This window comes from Pongo pygmaeus, chromosome 22 (assembly GCF_028885625.2).
Source record: "Pongo pygmaeus isolate AG05252 chromosome 22, NHGRI_mPonPyg2-v2.0_pri, whole genome shotgun sequence".
NCBI lineage: Eukaryota > Metazoa > Chordata > Mammalia > Primates > Hominidae > Pongo > Pongo pygmaeus.
In genome coordinates, this window is record NC_072395.2 from 57,390,557 (window position 1) to 57,403,268 (window position 12,712).

The 12,712-nt window shown below is 56.1% G+C and overlaps 1 protein-coding gene and 1 non-coding gene across 5 annotated transcripts in view; both read left to right on the plus strand.

Annotated features, from left to right (window-relative positions):
- The window catches only part of TRPM2 (transient receptor potential cation channel subfamily M member 2), a 98,736-nt gene extending 93,657 nt beyond the window's left edge, over window positions 1-5,079 (plus strand). For all 4 annotated transcript variants that reach the window (XM_054468883.2, XM_054468884.2, XM_054468885.2 and 1 more), the window contains 3 exons: window positions 1,447-1,548; window positions 3,168-3,284; window positions 4,072-5,079. In XM_054468883.2, coding sequence (XP_054324858.2) covers window positions 1,447-1,548; window positions 3,168-3,284; window positions 4,072-4,197 — 345 coding nt within the window. In that variant the 3' untranslated portion in view covers window positions 4,198-5,079. The remainder of the gene's footprint in view (window positions 1-1,446; window positions 1,549-3,167; window positions 3,285-4,071) is intronic.
- LOC129022748 (Z6 small nucleolar RNA) lies at window positions 1,415-1,490 on the plus strand. The gene has a single exon (XR_008496544.1). It is a non-coding gene; the product is annotated as a Z6 small nucleolar RNA (small nucleolar RNA).
- Window positions 5,080-12,712: the final 7,633 nt, after the last annotated feature.

Genomic DNA, 12,712 nt, shown 5'->3' on the forward strand with positions numbered 1-12,712 from the left:
GGGACAGGGGCAGGCAGGGCCCAGGGGTGTGCACAGGCCCCTCAGCTCAGGGGCTGGTTGTGGGGCTGAAGCTGGAGTGCACCCCAGCATCTTGTGGGGAGGGGTGGACACAATCGGGACAGATGGCCGGGCCTTTCCTGTTCAAGTGCCTCCAACAGCCTGTTTCCTCCCAGGCCAGCCTGGCCTCCACAGCCCTCCAGCCCCCTCACTGCAGGGGATAGAAGAGGCCGGTCCTGCTAGGAGGTCTGAGTCCTGCCAGGCCTGGCCGTGGCGCACGGCCTCTGGGGCACAGCCTGCCCCGCAGGGCCTCTCCTCTGCACCTGATCCGGGGAGTCTGTGACTTACAACCACTCAGCAAGAAGCTGTTACGTTTCTCTGACCCTGAGCTCACGGTCTGGTGGCTGCCTCTGCTGGTGTGGGGGTGTGTGTGCTACTGTGGTGTGCAGGGCAGCAGTGCCACGAGCGCCTTTGGGCAAGAAAGGGGACTCAGGAGCCCAGGCCCAGCTGCTGGGTCCCAGTGCTTTGGGGGCCTGTCTCCACAGCTGGAACCACCCCTGCAGCAGAGGGGGCCTTTGGCCTTGGGGTCCCCTTGCTGCCCCGCTGCTCTCACCCAGTGGCTTCTCTGCCTGTGCACACCCGGCCCTGGAACACGAGTCACCCTCCGCTCTTTGGCACTTTGGCCTCTCCATGCGGGGTGTGTGGGGGTTGGGTCTGGGGTCCCACTCACCGGCATCCCTGTCAGCTCTGGCTGGTCACCGAGAGGGGCACTCTGAGGGGCCTCCTGGGTTCCTGGCTCTGTAGGGCACGCACACTTGAGGGTGGGAGTGCCATGGGGCTGAGGTGGGACTGTCTTGACGTGACCTGCAAAGTCTTCATGAGAAACCCACGGGTGTTTCAGTGGGACTTTGAATGACAAATAGGGTGGGAAAGATGGGTGTGGGGAAGAGGAGGTGCAGGCCGGAGCTGGGTCCCTGAGGCAGGTGGCGCTCGGGAGCGTCTGGGAGCCCAGCCAGCCGCAGCACAGGCTGGGGTGGGACTGGGAGAGATGGGAATGCAAACAGGGAACCCGCCGTGGCAGCCTGCTGCACTGGGCGGGAGCTGGGAGGAGCGACACCGGGGCAGGCGCCAGGGGAGCGGGAAGGGGGTGCCCTGTCACCCTTGGGGAGCCTGAGCTCAGGGTGGGTACCGTGGGGGCTGTCCCTGCTCCTCAGAGGTTGTGCCTGCAGCCTAGTGCCCCCTGCTCGGGCCACAGCAGGGCTCACAGATGCTGACGTGGACGGCGGGTTCTGGGCAATGTCACTGCAGCCCGAGACGCCGCCTGCCTGTGGCTCCCAGGGCTGGGCCGCTGCCCACGCTGGGCAGGAGGCCAGTGGAGACGGGTGCCAGGGCAGCCGGAGGTCCCGCTTCGGTGCCCTGTTGACCTGCCTCTGTCCTCTGTCTGTCCAGGGCTCCCGGGAGCCAGGGGAGACGCTGCCTCGGAAGCTGAAGCGGATCCTCCAGCAGGAGCACTGGCCGTCTTTTGAGAATTTGCTAAAGCGCGGCATGGAGGTATTCCTGGCCTGTTTGCTCTGCTCCACCTGTGTGTCCCCAGGGCTGCAGGACGAGCACAGTGTGATACTGGGGACCTGCCCCAGCCCCACTGGGTGACAGCGGTCCCACCCAGCTTCACCAGGTGACGGTGGTCCCAGCCCCTGCCTCCACGTTGCACAGCTCCCGGAGGACCCGGAAGCATAGCTGTGTGCAGGGCCCCTCAGACATCTCGCCCTCCCTCTCTGTTCCATTTTCTCCTCTCTAAATCAAGGGGGTTGGGCTGAGGACCCTTGCTGCCTTCGAGTGTGACAGCTGCTTGGAGGCCTGGTGCTGCCCTTCTCCCCACATCCACCCTTGCTTCGAGCACAGCTGCGCCCAAGGGTGCTGGGAAGCCAGCCCCTCCCTCAGACCTCGCCCCGACTCCCAAGCTCTGCCCTTCCCATGTGCGTACCCAGCCTGGGGACTGACTATACCAGGACTTTTTATTTACTTCTTTAGAAACCTCGATCTTTCCTTAGAAAGCCTCCATCTCCAGCTCTCCCATACGAATGCATGCACACTTTTTTTTTAATTTTTGTTTTTGGAAACAAGGTATTATTCTGTCACCCAGGCTGGAGTGTAGTGGTGTGATCTTGGCTTGCTGCAGCCTCCACCTACCGGGTTCAAGCAATCCTCTTGCCTCGGCCTCCCAGGTAGTGGGGGCTACAGGGGTGAGACACCACACCTGGCTAATATTTTGTATTTTTAGTAGAGACAGGGTTTGGCCATGTTGCCCAGGCTGGTCTGAACTGGGCTCAAGTGATCTGCCCACCTCAGCCTCCCAAAGTGCTGGGATTACAGGCGTGAGCCACCGCGCCCAGCCCTTTACGGACGCTCTTTATGAAAGTAGGCTACATGGGCCAGGTGCACTGGCTCACGCCTGTAATCCCAACACTTTGGGAGGCTGAGGTGGGTAGATCACTTGAGGTCAGGAGTTCGAGACCAGCCTGGCCAACATGGTGAAACCCCATCTCTACTAAAAATACAAAAATTAGCCAGGCCTGGTGGCATGCACCTGTAATCTCAGCTACTTGGGAGGCTGAAGCAGGAGAATTGCCTGAACCCAGGCGGCGGAGGTTACAGTGAGCTGAGGTTGCACCACTGCGCTCCATCCTGGGGAACAGAGTGAGATTCTGTCTCAAAAAAAAAAAGGAAAAAAAGTGATCAATGCCATGGTGTGGAGCACTTCACAACATTGTGCAGCCACCACCTCTATCTGGTTCCAGAACGTTCCATCACCCCAGTCACCCCCAGCTCCTCCCCAGCACTCCCGCATCTGCTTCCCATCTCCTTGGATTTGCCAGTTCTGGGTGTCTGTTATGAGTGGACTCCTACAGCAGGTGGCCTTTGAAACTGTCTTCCTTCACTGAGCAGATGTTTCCAAGATCTCTGCAGGGCAAGGACGTGTCTGTCCAGGATGAAGCCCGCATTGGGCTGCTCCGCCGTGCAGGCTGGCGGGGGCTGGGGAGAGCTGGGCCGGGGTCCTGTGTGTGCTGGAAGCTGTGCTCAGAGCTGGGTCAGGATGGAGGGCACGAGGTGGGCCGGGGCACCGCTCAGGTGTCCCTCGCTGTCGGGCTTACCCTGCTCTGCCCATCCAGGTGTACAAAGGCTACATGGACGACCCGAGGAACACGGACAATGCCTGGATCGAGACGGTGGCCGTCAGCATCCACTTCCAGGACCAGAACGACGTGGAGCTGAACAGGCTGAACTCTGTATGTGCCTGGCCTCCCGGGAGGCGGGAGTGGGGAGGCAGGGACGGGTATGGGCGTGGCCTCCGGGGAGGGGGTTGGCAGGGATGGGGGTCTGGATTCTAGCAGGCTGAACTCTGCATGGGCGTGGCCTCCGGGTAGGGGGAAGGTGGGGACCGGGGTCTGGATTCTGGATGTGCCTCAGAGGCTTCCAAGGGAGGGCCCTGGCCATGCTCCTGGGGCCCAGGGCCAGAAACTGGAGGCTACAGGGTCAGAGTCTTGCTCAGAAAGTGACAAAGGGGGCACCAGGGAGAGGCCAGGGAGCCAACGCAGACAGCCAGAGCTGACAGGGCTGGCCAGGCGACCATGAGGGCCCTGTGTAGTTCTGGGATCTGGGTCCTCCAGGGAGGCCTCGAGGATGGCATCCAGGGGTGAGGCTGGCAAGGCCCCCCCGCCCCCCGCTGCCGGCTTTTAGCCCTTTATGGGGATGTGGATTCCCAGTTCTTGGATCAATCCTGCATGCTCCTAATTCAGAACTGGGATGGGAAAGTTCCATAAATAACCCCGGGCTTTATATGCAGGCTAAACAGCTCCCGGCAAAGCTGTACCTGCATCTTCTTCCCCTGAAGGATCCTCAGGGCCTTGCGGGTGCATCTCTGGTGCACCTGACACAGGGGTCCTGCCTCCCATTTCACAGAGGAGTAAAGGGAGGGTGTGCAGGCCCCAAGCCCTCGAAGGCTACAGTCCGTAGGGCTCAGCTGGGCAGAGGCAGGGCTGGTGGGGAGGGTCAGCTCTGCCCTTGTTCTTCCAGAACCTGCACGCCTGCGACTTAGGGGCCTCCATCCGATGGCAGGTGGTGGACAGGCGCGTCCCGCTATATGCGAACCACAAGACCCTCCTCCAGAAGGTGGTGGCTGAGTTCGGGGCTCACTACTGACTGTGCACTCAGGCCGGGCGTTTCCAGTCCATAGACGGTCCCCCCAGAAACCAGGGCTTCTCTCTCCTGAGCGTGTCCAGGACTCAGGCTGATCCTGGGCCCTGCGCATGATGGGGTTTGGTGGACCCACTGCCCCTCACGGCCGCTGCAAGTCTGCCACAGATGACCGCATGAACTGGACGGGGTCAAGGTGACACGGGAGGAGAGCTCAATACAGGGCACAGGCTACTCAGAGTTGAGGGGCCCCTGGGACCCTTGGCCATCAGGCGAGGGGCTGGGCCTGTGCAGCTGGGCCCTTGGCCAGAGTCCACTCCCTTCCTGGCTGTGTCACCCCGAGCAGCTCACCGTGGAGGTCATCAGCCTGAGGCAAGTTCCCCGGAGAGTCGGGGTCCCCTGTGGCCGCCTCAGGCCTATGTCTGTGACGAAGGGGCCCTGCCACTCTCCCCAAGAGGGCCTCCATGTTTCGAGGTGCCTCAACATGGATCCTTGCCTGGCCTGGGCTAGGGGCACCGTCTGAACTCCTGGCTGTCAGGATAAGCTCTGTGGGGGTACAGGAGCCCAGAGAAAGCCCGGGCCTGTCAAGAGACGCAGAGGGCCCCTGCCAGGGTTGGCCCCAGGGACCCTGGGACGAGGCTGCAGAAGCTCTCCCTCCCTACTCCCTGGGAGCCACGTGCTGGCCACGCCCAGGAAGGAGGGACGGCATGGGCAGGAGGCGGGGACGTGGGGGCCTCCTGGTTTGGTGTCAACAGCTCACAGGAGCGTGAACCATCAGGGCCCTCAGGAGGGGAATGTGGTAAAACCCAAGATGTGAAATCTGCCATCTCAGGCCTGGCTGGCTCTTCTGTGCTTTCCACAAATAAAGTTCCTGACACATTCAGGGCCTGGGGCTGTGTGATGGCTGCCTGAAGTTCTCCTCGATCCCCGGGTGAGCTTCCTGAGGCCTGTGGATATCCTGCAGCCCCTCAGCCCTACACCCCCAGTTTCTCCTCTGACCCGTCAGCTCCCTGTCTTCATTTTCCTAAACCTGGGCTCCAGCATCGTCCCCAAGCCCACCAGGCCAGGATGCGGGCATCCACATGCCCTCCTCCTTGCTTCCCCTGTGTGGTAGTGCCAATGTACTCTGGCACCCCTGCAGGGGCTTCGGATGGAGCCTGGGGCTGCCTGGCCACTGAGCACTGGCTGAGGTGACGCCCACCCTTCCCTGGACAGGCCTCTGTCTTCCACCTGACCCAAAGCTCTCTGGCCACCCCCTTGTCCCCAGGTATCCCCCTCACCCCATCAGCGTCACCAAGGACACAACTGACCCCTTATGCCCTGCTTAGAATCAGTCCCGTCACCAACTTTTGTGACGGAGTCACCCTGGGGTTTGATAAAGATGTAGATCTTCAGGCCCCTCTTGAAGCTCAGAGGCAGCAGGGCTGGGAGATCCTGGAAGCTGCATCTGTGGTCAGCATCCACCACCTCCAAGGGGCTCGCAGGTGGCAGGTTTGAACCACAATGCAGCCTGGATGTGGCCCACCCCACCCCTCTCCAGCTCCCTCTCCCACTGCAATGCAGCCTCCATGGGCAATGCAGCCTCCATGGGCAATGCAGCCTCCACATGCAATGCAGCCTCCATGTGCAATCCAGCCTCCAGGTGCCACAGGGAAGGCCTGTGACTCCTCGGTTACTGGCCATGGGTCCAGACCTCTGCCAGAGACCACGTTGTGCTCAGTGCTCCTGTTTCTGGCTGCACCATCGGGCTGAGTTCCCACTGTCTAGGGCTGGTCTCGGCTCTGTGTCTGCAGGATCTAGAAACACCCATGCTGAAGGTGGCACCCAGGGAAGGGGTGGGGGCTGTGCCTGGGGGTCAGACCAGAGTGGGACGCCACCAAGGGGATGGGCGTCTGCTCCGCTCACTTACAACACCCATGACACGATCTTCGCCGTTGGAACCATTTCAGCTGCATAGTGCAGTGGCCGTAGACACTCACACAGCTGTCCCCCATCACCACCGTCCCCCCTGCTCTGCCCACTCCTAGAAGCGCTGCTCCTCCAACCCAGGGCTGCTCCCTACTCCAGCAGCATCCCCAGGGGTCCCTGTGGCTGAGCTGTCTGTGGGTGCATGCTTGGGCCCAGCCACACACCAACAGCGGCCCTGTGGGAGGAAGTTTTGCCTCCCTTTGTAGAGGGACCTGGGGTGCGGAGAGGGCAGAGGGCTTGCTCAGTCCTCTCAGCAGCCGCTGGCAAAGCCAGGCCTGGACCCAGCACTCCTCGGCTGTGTCATGCAGCAGCCACAGAGGTCAGCGGCTCTTCGAACCAAATGGGAAACCATGACATGCCTGGTTGACCACAGACTTTTTGCGAGTCAGGTATGAGGCCTTCTGATCATTCACTCATCCCCTCCTACCTGGTTGCTGAGCCTGTCTGTGCCCTGGGGATTGGGATTTGAGGGGTGCAGTGATGGAATAAAACCCATCCCTGCCCGAGGGGCTCACAATCCTGGATGAAGTCCATTCAGGACTGCAGGAGCCAGGCCGGGGAAGAGCAGGCATTCCAGCAGAGGAGTCAGGTGGCTTCTCCAGTGAGGCGGCTGAGAGTGAAGACTCCAAGGGCGGAACAAACAGCAAATGGGAGACAGGCAGGGGCATGTTCCACAGCACAGATGTGGGCCAGCCCTCTGGGGGCAGTGTGCAGCAGGCAGTGCCCTCATCCAGGACTGCAGCATTGAAGGAAGCGAGGGTGCTATGAACCATGGTCTCTTAGAGGCCACTGTCCTCTAAGGGAAGAGCTCACAGTGAGCACGATCTGGGTGGGGTCTGGCGGGAGGGTGAGCGGAAGCTGGCTGAATGCAGACACAATGGCCAGAGCTCCAGCAGCCTTCTGGGGCCATGAGGATGAGGCACCAGCCTGGTGTGGTGGAGTGGGAAGTGACAGGCTCTTTAGGGCCCTGCCCTCCAGAGTCCTTTCTTATGTGAGAAGGGAATACTGTGTGTTAAAGCCACGGTTATTTTGGGTGCCAACCAATTTTAACCTAAAATTGGTTAAATATGCAGCCAACTAATTTTCACGGAATCACTAGACAACCCAGAACCATCAAATGTTTGAGGAAAACCAATCACTACCAAAAAGGGGCCCCCAAAGTCAGCAGGTATCAAGGAAGCAGAGCAAACAACACCCTCGAGAAAAGGGCAGTACGTCTTCACAGGCTTATTTATCCATAGAGAAGATACAGGCTTAAAAACGGAATTGAAAATATAAATATGAAAAATGTGACATCCAAAAAAAAATTAAAAAGTGATGGGGTGAATAACAGGAAGAAAAGGCTGAAGAATGAACTTGTGCTTGGAACACACAGTCAAGGAATTCTCCACTTTGTCATGTCGACTTTCCTCAAATATCTGGGGATGCTTTATTGCTTCCTTTGCTTTGTACTTGAAAATGCCCAAGTTTTTTTGTGCACAGCAGAGAGACATCGAGGGAAAGTATGAAAAAAAAAAAAGGAAATGGAGGACGAAGCCAGACATTCCAACATCTGCACACTGAGACTTTCAGAAGAAGAACAGGATTGATGGGAGGGAAATGATGCACACCCGGGCCCCGTGGGCCCCATGACGGAAGCTCTGCCTGCTCCTCACGGTTTCTCCCGGCGCCCAGAGCAGCGGCTGTTACAGAATCGGCTCTCCGTGAATGAGACACGAGATACGTCTTCATCTTCATAAAATTTTAGAACAATGAGGGCAAAAGGAAAGATTTAAAAACCACCATGGGCCGGGCACGGTGGCTCACGCTTGTAATCCCAGCACTTTGGGAGGCTGAGGTGCGTGGATCACCTGAAGTCAGGAGTTCGAGACCAGCCTGACCAACATGGTGAAACCCGGTCTCTACTAAAAATACAAAAATTAGCCAGGTGTGGTGGCGGGTGCCTGTAATCCCAGCTATTCAAGAGGCTGAGGCAGGAGAATCTCGTGAACCCAGGAGGCGGAGGTTGCAGTGAGCCGAGATCACGCCATTGCACTCTAGCCTGGGAGACAAGAGGGAAACTCTGTCTCAAAAACAAAACAAAAAAAAACCCAACATGATAAAAAACCAGAACAACAAAACCCATCACCAGGCTTCCCCACAGCAATGGGGTGAGAGAAGAGGGGCCCCAGAGTCCCCAGGTGACTGGCTTTGTGTCTAGAGTCACAGACCCAGCCACGCAGGCCTTCAGGTGGAAGCACCCAGTGACAAAATGTGAGGATGCAGAAAATGTCACCCACGCGTCCTTCCTGAACGAGTTTCTCAAAGGTGAATTACAGAAAACAAAACAAAATGAAACAGAACAAAGCACAGACCACTGCAGGCTGCCCAGGCTGTTGTAGCAAAATGCCACAGGCCGGCTAGTCTAAACCTAGAAGCTATTTTTCTCACTGTTCTGGAGGCTGGAAGTCTACCATGAAGTTGCCGGCAAACTCAGTTTCTGGGGAGGGCTGTCCTCGGTGGCCACGGTTAACAATGCTCTACTGGACGCTGGAAATGGGCTAAGAGGATAGATCTTAAGTGTTCTCAACACACACAAAGAAAATAAAAGAAGCTGGTGCGGTGGCTCATGCCTGTAATCCCAGCACTTTGGGAGGCCAAGGGGGTTGGATCACTTGAGGCCAGGAGTTCAAGACCAGTCTGGGCAACATGGCGAAACCCCATCTCTACTAAAAATACAATATATATATATATATATATATATATTAGCTGGACATGGTGGCATGTGCCTGTAGTCCCAGCTACCAGGGAGGCTGAGGTGGGAAGATTGACTGAACCTGGGAAGCAGAGGCTGTAGTGAGCCAAGATTTCACCACGGCAGTCCAGCCTGGGCGACAAAAAAAAAAAAAAAGAAAATATTTTAGGTTGGTGCAAAGTAATTGCTTCTAATTGCCAAAACCACAGTTACTCTTTGCACCAACTTAGTAGTGACTGTGAGGTGTGAACATGCTAAATAGCTTGACTGCAGTGATCATTCACAGCGTGTATCAGAACATCAAGTCGTACACCTTAACTATACACAATTCCTATTTGTGAATTATATCTCAGTAAAGTTGAAACAATTTTATAGAAATTTAATAGTAGCCTAGAATTAAAATCCCAGACAGCCTCAACGGGGGTGGCAGAGGAGACTTGTGAAGGCAGCTGAAGTGCAGTGGCCTCCCTGTCTTGCTCTGGAGGAAGAATCAGACGCTGGCCACACATGAGTGCTGGGGAAACGTGGGCTTAAAAATGCAGGAAGTAGGCCGGGCGCTGTGGCTTACGCCTGTAATCCCAGCACTTTGGGAGGTCGAGGTGGATGGATCACAAGGTCAGGAGTTCGAGACCAGCCTGGCCAATATGGTGAAACCTCGTCTCTACTAAAAATACAAAAAAATTAGCCGGGCATGGTGGCACATGCCTGTAATCCCAGCTACTTGGGAGGCTGAGGCAGGAGAATTGCTTGAATCCGGGAGGCAGAGGTTGCAGTGAGCCAAGATCACACCACTGCACTCCAGCCTGGGTGACAGAGCGAGATTCCATCTCAAAAAAAAAAAAAAAAAAAATGCAGGAAGTAAACCTCAGGGCATCCCTAGAAGGATAGAAATAGAAGAATGATTTTAAACCACTGGAGGAATAAAATGAAGCAACAAAATCAAGGAAAGAAAAAATATCGCTAAAGAATGGTTAATATGAAACAAAATGGCAGGAAACAGTCAAACCATGACACTAATGACCACACATGTAAGTGGGGAATCTCATATTGGGACAAAAACGTAACACAACTAGTTCCTGCTATTTTCCATCTACAAAAGACTCACCCAAAACTAGAGGGACGCATAACCGCTGAAAATGGGGATGTCTACACCAGGCAAATGCTCTCAGAAAGCAGGACGTGGAAACAGTCATCACAGACCAACAGAACTGAAGGCTAAGTTTGTCCTTTTAAGGAACAAAGAGGAAAGTGTAATTGGATAAAAGTACAAATGCATTAAGAAGATACTATGATCATGGTCTATTATGTAACATGGATATTATAATATTATATAAGGCAAAAACTATATATAAATATATAAGGCAAAATTCTTAAATTTATAAGGCGAAATGGAAATTCAAGAAGAAATTGGCAAATTCACAGCCATTGCTGAAGTCTTTGCAGATTTCTCTCAGAAATTAAAGCAATCAAGAAGCACAAGGAGGCCGGGCGTCATGGCTCACACCTGTAATCACAGCACTTTGGGAGGCTGAGGCCGGTGGATCACTTGGGGTCAGGAGTTTAAGACCAGCCTGGCCAACATGGCAAAAGCCCATCTCTACTAAGAACACAAAAATTACCCCCGCATGGTAGTGCGTGTCTGTAATCCCAGCTACTCAGGAGGCTGAGGCAGGAGAATCACTTGAACCTGGGAGGCGTAGGTTGCAGTGAGCTGAGCTCGTGCCACTGCACTCCAGCCTGGGAAACAGAACAAGACTCTGTCTCAAAAAAAAAAAAAAAAAAGCACAAGGAGAACAGGGCAGAATTGGAATGTAGGCTGTGGAGATTGCGGTTGCCCTGCGGGCATGTGTACATGCGTGTGTATACCTACAGATATGGACGTCTGTGTGCCTGTCTGCATTTATATGTACACATATCTTGATGGATTATGGATTATTACATATTGTGCATGTAACTCGTGTAATATGCATGAACACACACATGAACGATACATGAGCAAACACTATGGAGCCATACAGTGTGTGATTCTGCACCTGCTCCGCTGCAAACAGGTCCTGAGGAGACACTTCATCTTCAGACACATCTGCATGTGCAGACGGAACATGCACAGCCTCGCAGAGAGGGGGTCCCAGCAAGTTTCCAAAGCACCCCCACCCTGCTGGAAACATCCTCCAGCCACAACCTCAGGAGAGTCATGCTAGGACGGGGAGTGGGGGCATTCCGTGAGAGGACAGCAGGCGTGAGTGGATCTCCAGGCACCCTCAGACCCTAAGCGCCCAGCCCTGACCAGCTCAGCAATGGCACTGTCGGCTGGCCAGCGGGCCCCACTGGGAATGCAGCCCTCCTTGCCCTTTGCTCCCTGTGAGGGGCTTCTGTCCTAACCATCAGATTGTGGCAGGAGGCCTCACCTCCTTCTGTTTCCCAGGCTGGGTGATCATGGGGAGGGCAGGGCCACCGGGAGAGTGGAGGCTGTCCTGCGACTCAGCCACGGGGATTTGGGGGAAGGAAGTGAGGGCTTTGAGCTGGGTATGCTGCCCTCCCTAAGAAAGTAGAGATTCTCTCCGGAGAGCCAGAGGGGCTGAAGCAGCTTCCCCCAGAGCCCCCCTCACATTGCCTCCAGCTGGGATGCCCTGCAGGTCCAGTGGGGGAGAAATGAGACATGAGAGAGAACGAGAGGGTGTGTGCCACCCAGCAGGCGCCTCTCTCTGAGAGAATGAGAGGGTGCATGCCACCCAGTGGGTGCCTCTCTCCGGCGCGGCTGGAGGGCTTTCAAAGGAACATTCATAACCTTAAATGCACTTGTTTGAAAATAAAAAGACTGAAATAGATGGTCTAAGTTTATGACTCAAGAGGCTAAAAAGATAGCTACAAAATAAATCCAGAGGTGAAGATGAAGACAATGTCGGATTTTAATGAAACAGAAAAAAATAAAGAACTGGTATGATAAATATATTCAAAAACCAGTTCTTGGAAGATATCAACAGAAACGACGAAGCTTAGATGAGCAAGGGAAAGCCAGAGATGAGGGTGGGAGTGGCCTGCAGGAGAGCCCACAACGAGGGGGGCTCCAGAATCCAAGGGAGGACCCCGGGAAACGGGACAGGCTGGGAGCCAGGGGCAAGGAGGTGGCTCAGGTGGCTAGGGGGACTTTGGGGAAGGATGGCCTGGCTGCACAGACCGTGCTCGCGGGCCCAGGAGGGAACATAACCGGTCCAGATTTTCAAGATTGACAGAGAAATCCAGGAATTCAGTGAGCTAGGGGAAGGCTCGGTCTGGCCAAAGCCACTGAGGGCCAATAGGCTGAAAGGCAATTCATGAGGGCGGACGCCCTGGAGGGTGTGGCTGCTCTACCCAGCCCTCGTGGACTTCTCTTGGCAGCCCTGGCCCTCACCACGGTGCTGCCCCTGCCCTGCCTGTGAGATGGCTGGGGGCTCTGTCTGAGGGTCCCCACGCTGGGTGAGGGGCAGGGGCCGGGTCAGGAGGGACGAGTGTGGAGGCAGGGCAGCAGAGGGCCCCGGAGGGCAGCAGGGTGGTCAGCCTGCACCCAGTGGCCGGCCGTGGCAGTGGGGCAGGGCTCATCCGAGGCCGCTCTGTCTCTCTGAGTGTGAGGCGGGAACCCTGGCTCCTTCACCCAGGATGTTTTATTCATTTGCCTGATGGCATCCCAGCCCCATGGATGCTGCAAGTGCAGCTCCCCCACACCAGTCCCCAGCAAGACGCACTCAGACCTCTCCTGCCCTCGCGGCTGGGAGAGTGATTAACCAGTGGAACAGCTGCATTTTACCCCCAGACCACAAGGCTGGGTCCTGGGCAGATAAG